The 14,061-nt window shown below is 36.1% G+C and overlaps 1 protein-coding gene across 1 annotated transcript in view; it reads right to left on the bottom strand.

The window, feature by feature from the left end:
• LOC149789845 (uncharacterized) overlaps positions 1-14,061 on the bottom strand; it is a 244,281-nt gene that overhangs the window by 16,803 nt on the left and 213,417 nt on the right. Inside the window, exons 6-7 of the mRNA XM_089973138.1 lie at positions 7,281-7,402; positions 3,529-3,692 (exon numbers count right to left, since the gene is read on the bottom strand). Of these exons, the coding sequence (XP_089829264.1) occupies positions 3,529-3,692; positions 7,281-7,402 (286 nt within the window). The remainder of the gene's footprint in view (positions 1-3,528; positions 3,693-7,280; positions 7,403-14,061) is intronic.

The following is a 14,061-nucleotide window of genomic DNA, read 5'->3' as shown; positions in this document are numbered from 1 at the left end:
TGAGTCTTACATGGTTGACCTGTCATTTAATATTATTACCAAACATGTAGTCTAATTTAATCTTTTAGATTTATATGTTGATATGTTATTTATCTTTGAATAAGCCTTGAATATCTGCTGGAGTGGCTCTATATTTGAATTAGACTTGAATGTTGAAATGGTTTTGCTTTTTAATTAGACCTGCATATTTATCGGTTAAAACATCAATTATCTTTGAATTCGAGCTGTGTACTTATCTATTCAAAAGACTTATTCTTTGAATTAGTTTCAATGAATTAGGCTTCTGAATTTGTCTGATGAAAAGACACTTATCTTTCAATTAGAATTTGATTATTAAATGGTGCAGTTTGATATCAGTTGTTCTCCATCTATATACCAATTTTACAGCCTGCAACAAAAGTGCAACATAGAGTTAAGCTCTCTGAAGTACACAAGCTTTACCAAACTGTGTGACAATCATATCACAAGTCTCAATCGTAGGTGCCAATTATATCACAAGTTATCAGCTTTGGTGCCAATCATAGCTAATGTCACTATCTTAGGTGTCAATTATATCACATGTCACCATTGTTCATGCCAATGATAATACAAATCACCATCATAGGTGGCAATCATATCACCTGTCACCATTGTTAGTGCCAATCATATTACATGTCACCAACGTAAGCACCAATCATATCATAGGTCACCGCCATAGGTGCCAATCATATCACAAGTCATCATCTTAGGTGCCAAATACCAATGAGTGCATGCACTAAGTCATGTAAAATTCACTAAAATGTTTAACAATAAAACCACTCTGAAATTCTTCAGTTAAGGCCGCCAAACGCATTGGATCCTGGACTATGCTTAGCAGGCTTCAGTTAAGACCGTCAAACGCATTGGATACTGGACTGACTATGCTTACCAGGCTGCTTTATATTGAATTAATTGGTTACAGTATTGGTATTTTAAAAGTAAGTGATCAATCATTAAACATCATATTAATCAATACAATGATCAAATTTTCATTATGTAGTGTTGTATTCATGATCAACAAATTTACAAAGATACAACTTGTACATTTTTTGAACAATATAAAATTAATTTGTAACAAGTTCTAGGATAAGATAAGCTGATTTTCCATTCAGAGAAGCAAATTTTTCAATCGGATTGTCTTTTGACAACTAAAATTTAGTAAACGTTCAAGACCAAACAGTAGCAAAATATTGTTCACAGCTTGACTATTTCTGTCACCACGTCTCTGTCTCACCTTTTAAATAAAAAGACTTAATTGTAAAAGTACATGCATACTGACCTTGCATATCTCATACCATTTGTGACCATCTTGCTAGCCAACACACTAAAATGCACTTCATTAAGAGTTGTGATTTAAAACATCATTCTAAGAATAAATATGTGTTTGTTTCACATGAAGAAAAGTTAATTTATTAAAAATCTGACATAATATAAAAGATTACCCTTTCACACACACAAGTACAAAATATTGTTTTCATTTGATGCTAAGAACATTCACAAGAATTCAAACCCTTTACTATGCTAATTATGCATTATGCACACAATATTAATCCTTTCACATTCTATAACCTGCTCTATTAGTATGCTCACTAATGCACACGCTATCCTAGATATACTCACAAATTCACGTGTACACTATCCCGGATATAATCACTAAACCACACTCAATACCCCATATATACTCACTGATGCACAAATTTTCCCAGACCTACTTACCAATTCCCACACCATTCCAGATATATTCACTAATACACATGTACACTACCCCAAACATACTCACTAATGCACACACTATTCCAGACAATATACTCACTTCATTAATGCACCTACTATCCCAAATATCCAAATGTACACATTTTCCACATTCACTAATGCTCACATTATCAGAGACATACTCACTAATGCATACACTATTCCAGACACTATACTCACTTCATTAATGCACATACTATCCCAAATATCCAAATGTACACATTTTCCAGTCACTAAGGCTCACATCATCAGAAAATTACTCACTAACACACACACTATTCCAGACATAATACTCACTTCACTAATACAGGCAATATCGTAAACATAAAAATGTACACATTAACAGAAACACAGTGAACTACCTAAAAAATGCATACACTATTCCATATATTATACTCACTTCACTAACACACATACTACCCAAATATATAAATGTACACATTATCAGAGATATACTCACTAATGCATACACTATTCCAGACATATACATGAGTATTGTGAATTCGACATTATACATCATGCAACCAATAGGTTTCTTCCTCAACCTAAGTGCAAGCCATCCACAAAGTTTGAAAACTGTAGATGGTGTACAGGTCAAGATGTGTGGAAAACAGATGGGTAATATCTGGGTGGGAGCTCACATTGTGTGGAAAAAAACTGGTTATATATGTATGGGACTCAAATTGTGTGGAAAGCAGGCTAGTAATATTTGTAAGAGGCTAAAGTTGTATGGAAACCAGACTGGCAATATCTGGATGGCAGGTCAAGTTGTATGGAAACCAGACTGGTAATATCTGGATGGCAGGTCACGTTGTACGCAAACCAGACTGGCAACGTCCAGATTGGAGCTCAAGTTGTGTGGGAACCAGACTAGTAATATCTGGATGGCAGGACATGACAACAATGCACTCTGCCTTAAGACAAATATTTCCAATCTACAACCAGTACTGTTACCATTTGTTTCTTTCCTGCTGTCCTCAGTCTTTATTTTGTGTAAGTGTGTGTGTGTGTGTGTGCGTGTGTGTTTGTGCTAACCTGCTTCCCTAAAGATGAGTGACAGTTTCTGATATTTTTTCTATTTTTCAGATGAGGATGCTTCAACACTTAATCATACATCTTTTAGGGACGAGTTGTAGCAACCACAAAACACGTAAGCATGTCTTCCCCAATCTATGATATTTGAAATTTCAGACACAAATAACATGATTTAAAAAGCCTCATATGGACCACAAGACTCTCAGACATAGTGATAGACAACTTGCTAAGACTTCCACTAATGGTCTCATGTGGACCATCAAGCTGTCAGACATAGTGATAGACATCTTGCTAAGACTTCCACTAATGATCTCATGTGGACCATAAGGCTGTTAGACATGGTGATAGACAACTTGTTTTATTACTAACACTGACAGTTCCATGTGGGTCATAAAGCTGTCAGACATGGTGATAGACAACTTGCTAAAACTACCACTTATGGTCTCATATGGACCATAACAATGGCAGACATAGTGATAGTGTGGCATTTGCACTGATAATCTCATGTAGGCCATAAAGCTGTAAGACAAAATTATAGACAACTGGTCATGACTTCCACGGATAAAGATTCCTCAACATACATATGATCTGAATAAGAAATATTACATTAAGACCAAGCATACCTTAATTAAAATAAACAAGGTAACTTACATCAAGAATAACAATCATTAAAATCAACAAGAACTCTTACATACCATTACTTAAAAATTAACAATTACCAACCTATCAGTTCTTGGGTAAGTTTTCCTTTATTTTTCAATTCGAACCAATTGTTCCTGATGGCAGGATATTTGTCAAGAATGAACATTTCAGCAGTGATGAGGGACTTGAAGGCATCAATGAACCATTGTGGATCCAATATAATCTTCTCCTTCAATCCTTCAACACTGAAAGTTATAGTGACATGTATTAAGACACATAAACTTCACGTGTATCTAACTTTGCTATGTAATTATTATAACTTGGACAACAATATAACTAGCTGGTATGCCTAGCCCTGTAGTCTGAAGAAATGGGTAAAATGGGTTGGCAGTTATTACCATTGGACAATTAGGCAGACTGCACTTTAGACATGGAAAATTAAGCAGACTGCAGTATAGTCATGGAAAATTAAGCACACTGTACTGCAGACATGGAAAATTAAGCAGACTGCACTGCAGACATGGACAATTAAGCAGACTGCACTGCAGACATGGACAATTAAGCAGACTGCACTGCAGACATGGATAATTAAGCAGAATGCACTTTAGACAGACAATCAGAGTGCACTATAGACATAGACAATTAAGCAGACTGCATTATAGACTTAGACAATTATGCAGACTGCACTGTAGACATTGACAATTGAGCAGACTGCACTGAAGACATGGATAATTACGCAGAATGCACTATAGACATAGACAATTAAGCCGAATGCACTATAGACATAGACAATTAAGCAGACTGCATTATAGACATAGACAATTGAGCAGACTGCACTGAAGACATGGACAATTAAGCAGAATGCACTATAAACATAGACAATTAAGCCGAATGCACTATAGACATAGACAATTAAGCAGACTGCACTGAATACATGGACAATTGCGAAGACTGCACTGCAGACATGGACAATTAAGCAGGCTGCACTGTAGACATGGACAATTAAAAAGACTGTACTGTCGATGCAGTCCATTTGATATTGTGGTGCAATGCATTGATAGAACTTTAATGAGTTACATCGTAGGGTAGCTTGAGAAATCTAAGTCAATAAATACTAGGTCATGTGAAAACATATTCCATTGTGGGTTTTCTAAATGGCGTTGTATATGGACCTAAACTATGAATAAAGTACATACATATGAAATCACTTCCTATCACTTGCTGCTACCAATGTTAAAAAGTTGGAGACTATAGTTCTAAAAGTAAGAAAAACAGGAGACACACGCACACACATACATACATACATACATACATACATACATACATACATACATACACACACACACATACATACATACATACATACATACATACATACATACATACATACATACATCCATACATTCATACATACATATAATCCTTGGCATTCCAAACTATTTGCTAAGATTCAATAAAGATGACATACATAGGAAAGTTGCATTTACAAAGAATACCAGGAAGAGACAGGCATTATGGGGTTTATACTGGAAACAAAGGTGTGAATAGTGAATGGATGAAAACTGAAAAATATTTGAACTAAAGTCATGTAAATAACATAAGACACATCAACACTACTAGACTAATGTGTCTACCCAGAACTGTAAATAGTATAAGGCATATCAATGATACTACACTAATGTATACCAAGAACTGAAAATAGCACAAGGCATATCAATGATACTACACTAATGTGTACCAAGAACTGTAAATAGCACATGGCATATCAATGATACTACACTAATGTGTACCAAGAACTGTAAATAGCACATGGCATATCAATGATACTACACTAATGTGTACCAAGAACTGTAAATAGCACAAGGCATGTCAACACTACTAGTTCAATGTGTTGTTGTTGTAAGGTTTAACGTCATTTTTCAGCACACAATAGGCTACACATGATGGCCAGTATTAATGGTGGAGGAAGAACCCGGGAAAACCCCGGAAAGAACCACCCACCCACGAGAAGCTACTGGCAAGCTTTCTCACATACCCACATTAGCCAAATCCAAGACTCCAACCAACACACACAGAGGTGAGATGGCAGTGATCCACAACGGAGAGTGCTTTAGACCACTCGGCCACCTCAGTTCAATGTGTACCAAAATTTGTAAATAACACAAGGCACATCAACACTACTAGTTTAATGTGTACCAAGAACTGTAAATAGCACAAGACACAACAACACTACTAGACTAATGTGTACCAAGAACTGTAAATAGCACAAGGCACATCAACACTACTAGTTTAATGTGTACCAAGAACTGTAAATAGCACAAGGCACATCAACACTACTAGTTTAATGTGTACCAGGAATTGAAAATAGCACAAGGCACATCAATACTACTTGACTAATGTGTACCAAGAATTGTAAATAGCACAAGACACATCAACACTACTAGACTAACGTGTACCAAGAATTGTAAATAGCACAAGGCACATCAACACTACTAGACTAATATGTACCAAGAACTGTAAATAGCAGAAGGCACATCAAACCTATTACTTTAATGTGTACCAAGAATTGTAAATAGCACAAGGCACATCAACACTACTAAACTAATGTGTACCAAAAATTGTAAATAGCACAAGGCACATCAACAATGGTAATGTCCCTCAGCCACCCACCTCGCTGATTCAACCCTACTTATCTGATCCTAACCGTATATTCAGAAAAAAGGATGCATTCCAAATGTGTCCCCCATAAAGAGCCATTCCAAATGTGTCCCCCATAAAAGAGGCATTCCAAATGTGTTCCCCCATAAAGGAGGCATTCGAAATGTCTCCCCATAAAGGAGGCATTCCAAATGTGTCCCTTTTAAATGAGTCATTCCAAATGTGTCACCCATAAAGGAGGCATTCCAAATGTATCTCCCATTTATAACAAAGCACATTATTCATCATCACCTCTTTTAAAAGAAGATACTATTTTGATTTGTATATTGTCTGCTCTAAATTGATGGTTATTCTTCCAGTGTGTCAGACAGTGATATATGTTATATTGAGGTTTAACTGGTGGTTATTGTTTGTTCTAGTCTCAAGTAAACAATATCCACTAATTAGAACTGTATTCAATTATGGATCATTTATCTGATCAAATGGTGGATCTAGGAAACACCTAAAAGGTTGAAATAAAATCACGACAACTGACAGGTAGTCTGTTCCAAAGCATTTCTGTTATCTTGTCATGGATCAGAATGGCATATGTGGGGGAGGGGTGTTTGTGTGTGTGCGATGTCTATCAATAGGTCATCATGCTGCAGACATGTAGTATCATGTCCCACCCACTCAGATAATCCTGAAACAATCTGACCAGTCCTAAAAAAAACCTCTTAATACTGAGTACCAAGCAAGGCAGCTGCTAGTACCATTTTTTAAGTTTTTGGTATGAAACGGGCAGGGTTTGAACCCACGACCTCCCACATCCGAGGTGGACACTCTAACCACTAGGCCACTAGAGTGGTCCGAGAATAGCATATAAATGGATGCTAAATATAGTCTGTGGAAAATAAAATGCCACATGCACATACAGAAAATGAATATGTTATTTTATTTGATGATGATGGTGGAGTTTATGTATTGTATACAAAACTGTAGAACAAAATGTATGTATGAATGCATCAGATATATACAACCTCATGAACTCGTGGAATTTAAAATATAGCGTGACACACCACACTACTACTCCCATCCTTTAATCAACTTAAATCAGACTGAGAAAACTTAAGGTCCTTTGCAGCAGTGGTGCAACAATGTTTGAACCCAAAATAAACATGAATTGTCTTGCTTACCTGAAATAGAGAATGGTTCCTATCTCGTGCTGGAACCTGAGGAATAAATCCAGTTGTTCTGCAGTCTTAATTTTTACAGATGCTGCCTGATTCAGTTCCTCAACCAGACTGAGTGGAATGACCTGAAATTGAAATTAACAAAACTGGAATCTTGCAAAACTTTTTTTTAGAGAAATCATTGTGGATTGGTGATTCTTGTTGGTGTTTTTCAAAGTTTTTCCTAGATTACAAGATACAGTACAAAAAACTTACTTTATAAGATAGTTTATCGTTTCCCATCATAGATAATGTCACAACACAAATGTTGTCCAAACATATACAGTAAATACATTAATGTAATTTTTGTTGGCGATTTTGTTTATGGGGTTGGACTATTTTGAGGAAATCAGCATGATCCAATGCTGCTAATCGATCAGTACACTATATGACCGAAGCTGCGGGCCGTATGAAATCTTAGCACGGGCCGTGATTGGCTCACGGGCTGGACTTTGGACACCCCTGTGCTAATCGATCAGCACATAAGACACAACTTTACATGGGTTAAGAACAACTGCTGTATACGATATATACATTCAGGAGGTAGCGACACTTATATTCCTAATGTCAATGTGTTCAGGGAAGGTATTCAAAATATAAAATGCACTATATATTTTCAAACCTTCTTGTGTACTAAGATAGTGGCTTTACTCTTCAATCCCAATTGTTATATATCTGCTACCCCTACCAAGAATGTCTCACTAAAGCCAGCAATATTTGTTTCACAAGTTAGATCAATTTTATGTAAGTTGTGATGGAATATCGTGCACTGCTATTGTTGACCTGAACAATTTGTATCCGAAAAGTTTTAAACATCGAGTCTGATGTAAGGAACAGATTATGGCGTCATCATTTCCAACTAAAAGATATGTAACAAACACTTGACAGTGAGTCGATATGACTTAATGACCTCCAGTTCAGTTTCAGAAACAGCAGTTCCGAACTCAAGGTCAATTACTTCTTGCTACATCACTCAGTTCAACGTGATCTTTATATGTTTAATTCCTGTGGTGGCAGCTGTCGACTCTCCCACTGTAAAGAATATTCAAATCGAAATGGCATGTCATCCAGTAAACACAATTGATTTAGACCACAATCATCTATCTCACTTTAGGCAATATTCACACGGAAATGACGTGCAAAATGAAACCAATTGTTGACTTTCCTATTGTTTTTCAAAGTGTGGCCGAACATATGAATAAATAGTCATTGCTGAGAGTTTGGACTTTTTAAAGTCTTAATTGATTTTCAATTTTAGCTTCAAATATTCTTTTCATATGTTGGTTGACATTTCTAAATGATCAGTTACTGTAAAAGCACAGCCTGATCATCAGGTGTCTTGAATGAAAAACTTGGATAGACAAAGGTATCTGAAGTATTGATACCAAGTTAGTCTGTTTCTGTGATAATTCCATGGATTCTAATATAAAAACATACTCTAAGCAAGATTTTTTTTACATTCCATAATTACATGAAACTATATGAAAAACATATTTGTGTTATTATTATTCAAATTGTCATTTTAGCAATGTACAGTCTGCATATTACCTCACCACATTACATCAATTGTATTTCTGAGGCTAGTTAATGACCTTATCATTACCTTCGATAGTCTAAAGATTAGTACTCATCCCCCTTGATTTATCTGTTTTACACAATAGACCATAATATATTACTTCATCATCTCCTGAATGTATTTGGTATTCACGATACAGCCCTATCATGGTTCAAATCCTACTTAGTCAACAGGACATACATTATGTCTGTACAAGGAACAACATTCCATGTCAGATGATCTATGATTTGGTGTTCCAAAAAGATCTGTTCTCAACCCCAGTCTCTTCATTCTATACACTCAGTTCCTCTCAAGTGTCATAGGCTGATATCAGGTGCTGATAACACTAAAATATACAAATCTACCTGCCCAGCTGAAGCTGCATTTAACATCCAAGATGTAGATGGGTCCATTTACAATCTGAAGTCATGGAAGACACGTAACAAGCTGCAAATGAATGATAATGTAATGGAAGCTATCCTGATCAACACCGAATGACTTTCTCATTCATTTCCTTTACCTCAAACAAAAAGTATCAGCAATGCCAACTTTAAATTTACACAGTATTAAACCTATATGTCACTCTCGTCAGTGTGCTTTTGTTACACCAACATGTAATGAACATATGTAACGCTGTATATCTAGAGCTTTTGATTCATGCCACTAAAATGAAATTGTGTTTCCTTTAGTTCTTTTAAGTCTGGACTATTGTAAATCACTTCCGCCTGGCTCATCGCCATATCTACTACATAAAATTAAAAATTAAAAACAACGCTACTCAGATTATCATTGTAATACAAAGAACTGACCATACCTTTCCTGTAACTTCTACAGGCTACCCATTCAAACCAGAATCAAACACAAAATCTGTTCACTATGCTACATTTGTTGGACTGCCTACAGTCTAATATACCTATCTCAAACCTCACAAATGTGTACACCCCATATAGAAATGTATGCTTCTCTTCTGACATTCAACATCTTCTATTAAAAGTAAACTTTAGAAATGATCATGAATATTATATGAGTATTACGGGAAATGCATAGAACAAGAAATTGCAGATCGCTTTATTGATAAAAAAGATAAGCTATTGATTAATAATAGCATCGAGTCCAGGAATCACCAGATGAAACTTTGCATACAGTGGATCCCAATACAACCGACAAACTTGTTCTAAAGCTCTACAAGGTCATACAGGTCCAGACAAACTTGTACTAAAACTCCACAAGGTAGGTCAAACAGGTCCAGACAAACTTGTTCTAAAGCTCTACAAGTTCATACAGGTCCAGACAAACTTGTTCTAAAGCTCTACAAGGTCAAACATGTCCATACAAACTTTTTCTAAAGCTCTACAAGGTCATACAGGTCCACACAAACTTGTTCTAAATCTCTACAATGTCATACAGGTCCAGACAAATTTGTACTAAAGTTCTACAAGGTCATACAGGTCCAGACAAACTTGTTCTAAGCTCTACAAGATCATACAAGTCCAGACAAACTTGTACTAAAGCTCTACAAGGCCATACAGGTCCAGACAAAATGTGGTGTGCCATATATGATACGGGCAACTACAGCTCAGCTCCAAGATTTGGCAAGTGTAAATTGGCACTGGCATTGTGGCATGCCATGTCCGAAGATGAAAATCAGGCATAATTTACAGAGTTTTTGAATATTCAAATGAAAGAAAAGAAACATGAGAATGTCACCTCTTCTGATGGCCAGTATACTGTGACAAGTATAAAAAACATCGCTAAAAAGCCAAACCATAGGATGCGAGTAAAGTCCATGAATATGAAAACATCAAGAAAATAAATGAATGAAGTGCAACTCGGTATAGAACTGTTCAGAACTGTGAATGTTAAGACTGGTTATATAAACTTTATTCTGACCATCCCTAACAATTAAAAATTATAATAAGATGGAAAGATATTATTATTACATATATATAAATACATATATATAAATACATACATACATATATATATATATATATATATATATATATATATATATATATATATATATATATATATATATATATATATATATATATATATATATATATATATATATGGATTGCTTTACTCGTACATAATATTTGTTGTGACACGTCGTGCAATGAAAATTGTGCTAAATAAATAACATCAACAATAATACCATATGACTGGAAATTCACTTGAGTGTGATAAAGGACATTTAATTATGACCTGATTGCTGTATAGGATATGAGCCAAAATGGGACTAAAGAATATTTAGTCATGGTCTGTGTCGGATCTGAGCCAAAATGGGATTAAAGAATATTTAATCATGGTCTGTGCTGGGTCTGAGCCAGAATGGGATTAGAGAACATTTAATCATGGTCTGTGTCGGGTCTGAGCCAGAATGGGATTTGATAACATTTAATCATGGTCTGTGTCTGGTCTTAGCCAAAATGGAATTAAAGAACATTTAATCATGGTCTGTGTCGAACCTGAGCGAAAATGTGATTAAAAAACATTTAATCGTGGTCTATATCGGACTTGAGCTAGCATGGGATTAAAGAACATTTAATCATGATCTGTATCGAACCTGAGCCAGAATGTGACTGAAGAAAAGTTAATCATGGTCTGTATCTGGTCTGAGCCAGAATGGGATTAGAGAACATTTAATCATGGCCTGTATCAGGTCCGAGCCAGAATGGGATTAGAGAACATTTAATCATGGTCTGTGTTGGACCTGAGCCAGAATGGGATTAAAGAATATTTAATCGTGGTCTGTATCGGACATGAGCTAGAATGGGATTAAAGAACATTTAATCAAGGTCTGTATCGAACCTGAGCCAGAATGTGATTGAAGAAAAGTTAATCATGGTCTGTATCGGGTCTGAGCCAGAATGGGATTAGAGAACATTTAATCATGGCTTGTATCAGGTCTGAGCCAGAATGGGATTAGGGAACATTTAATCATGGCCTGTATCGTGTCTGAGCCAGGATGTGATTGAAGAACATTTACCCATGGTCTGTATCGGACTTGAGCCAGAATGTCATTGAAGAACATTTAATCATGGTCTGTATCGGACCTGAGCCAGAATGTGATTACAGAATATTTAATAATGGTCTGTGTCAGACCTGAGCGAAAATGTGATTAAAGAACATTTAATCATGGTCTGTGTCGGACCTGAGACAGAATGTGATTGACCAATATTAAACCATATCCTGTATTGGGTCTGAACCAGAATGGGATTAGAGAACATTTAATCATGGCCTGTATCGGGTCTGAACACCAAAGGGATTAAAGAACATTTAATCATGGCCTGTGTCGGACCTGAGCCAGAATGGGATTAAAGAACATTTAATAATGGTCTGTGTCGGACCTGAGCAAAAATGTGATTAAAGAACATTTAATCATGGTCTGTGTCGGGTCTGAGCCAGAATGGAATTAGAGAACATTTAATCATGGCATGTATCGGGTCTGAGCCAGAATGGGATTAGAGAACATTTAATCATGGCGGGTAGCAGGTCTGAGCCAGAATGCGATTGAATAACATTTAATCATGGCCTGTATCAGGTCTGAGCAACAATGGGATTAGAGAACAATTAATCATGGCCTGTATCTGATATGAGCCAGAATTGGATCAAAGAACATTTATTCATGGACTGTATCAGGTCTGAGCCACAATGGGATCAGAGAACATTTAATCATGGCTTGTATCAGGTCTGAGCCAGAACGGGATTTGAGAACATTTAATCATGGCCTGTATCAGGTCTGAGCCATAATGAGATTAGAAAACATATTATCATGGCCTGTATCGAATCTGAGCCAGAATGGGATTAGAGAACATTTAATCATGGCCTGTTTCGGGTCTTAGCCAGAATGTGCTTGAAGAATATTTAATAATGTCTGTGTTGGACCTGAGCGAAAATTGATTGAAGAACATTTAATAATGGTCTGTGTTGGACGTGAGCAAAAAGGTGATTAAAGAACATTTAATCATGATCTGTGTCGGACATGAGCCAGAATGTGATTGAGGAATATTTAATCATGGCCTGTACCGGGTCTGAACCAGAATGGGATTAGATAACATTTAATCATGGCCTGTATCGTGTCTGAGTCAGAATGTGATTGACAAACATTTAATCATGGTCTGTGTCAAACCTGAGCAAGAATGTGATTGAAGGACATTTAATCATGGCCTGTATCAGATCTGAGCAACAATGGGATTAGAGAACAATTAATCATAGCCTCTATCAGATATGAGCCAGAATTGGATTAAAGAACATTTAATTATGGCCTGTATCAGGTCTGAGCCACAATGGGATTAGAGAACATTTAATCATGTCATGTATATGGTCTGAGCCAGAATGGGATTTGAGAACATTTAATCATGGCCTGTATCAGGTCTGAGCCGTAATGAGATTAGAGAACATTTAATCATGTCCTGCATCAGGTCTGAGCCATAATAAAATTAGAGAACATTTGATCATGCCCTGGATCAAGTCTGAGCCAGAACGGGATAATCGAACATTTAATTATTGCCTGTGTCGGGTCTGAGCGAGAATGTGATTGCAGAACATTTAATCATGACCTGTATCAGGTCTGACCCAGAATGGCCGTAAGGGTGAGCACTTTAGACCACTCGGCCACTCAGGGCCACCGATCTAAGCCAGAATAGCTCATTCGCAATTAAAGAACATCTGATCGTGGTCTATATTTGATCTGAACCAGAATAACTCGTATGCGATTGAAGAGCATTTGGTCATATCTGGACTGCTACATTAGACTGCTGTAACAAATATGACTTCATCATTTCAGTTTATATAAAGTATGAATAAATGATACTTTATCACTGATGGTTGTTTGTCAAAAATTTTCATACCTGAACTAAATCGTACATATTTACTTACTTCACTTTCTTGACATACTATAAATTATTACTTATTTACTGTATACAATCTTTTAAATGTGATTAAGTCTCAAGAGCTGGATTACAAATTTCTAGTGTGCACTTACAGAACATATAACCAGAATCTTCTTCATTTATGTACTTTAGCAATAAAGCCGTTGATAAAACTTCCACAGATAAAGATTGCTAATGCTTGCAGTCTTAGCACACTGCATACAAAGAGTTATCTGTCTTGATTTTTTGATTTGCTGGTATCATGATCAAAAAGTGTTTTTTTAATCCATATATATAATAAGAAATTTCATCT

Source organism: Sinohyriopsis cumingii, chromosome 10, assembly GCF_028554795.1.
Source record: "Sinohyriopsis cumingii isolate HCF-2022 chromosome 10, ASM2855479v2, whole genome shotgun sequence".
Classification (NCBI taxonomy): Eukaryota; Metazoa; Mollusca; class Bivalvia; order Unionida; family Unionidae; genus Sinohyriopsis; species Sinohyriopsis cumingii.
Note: the sequence above shows the minus strand (reverse complement) of the source record. Positions and strands in the feature narration are given on the sequence as shown.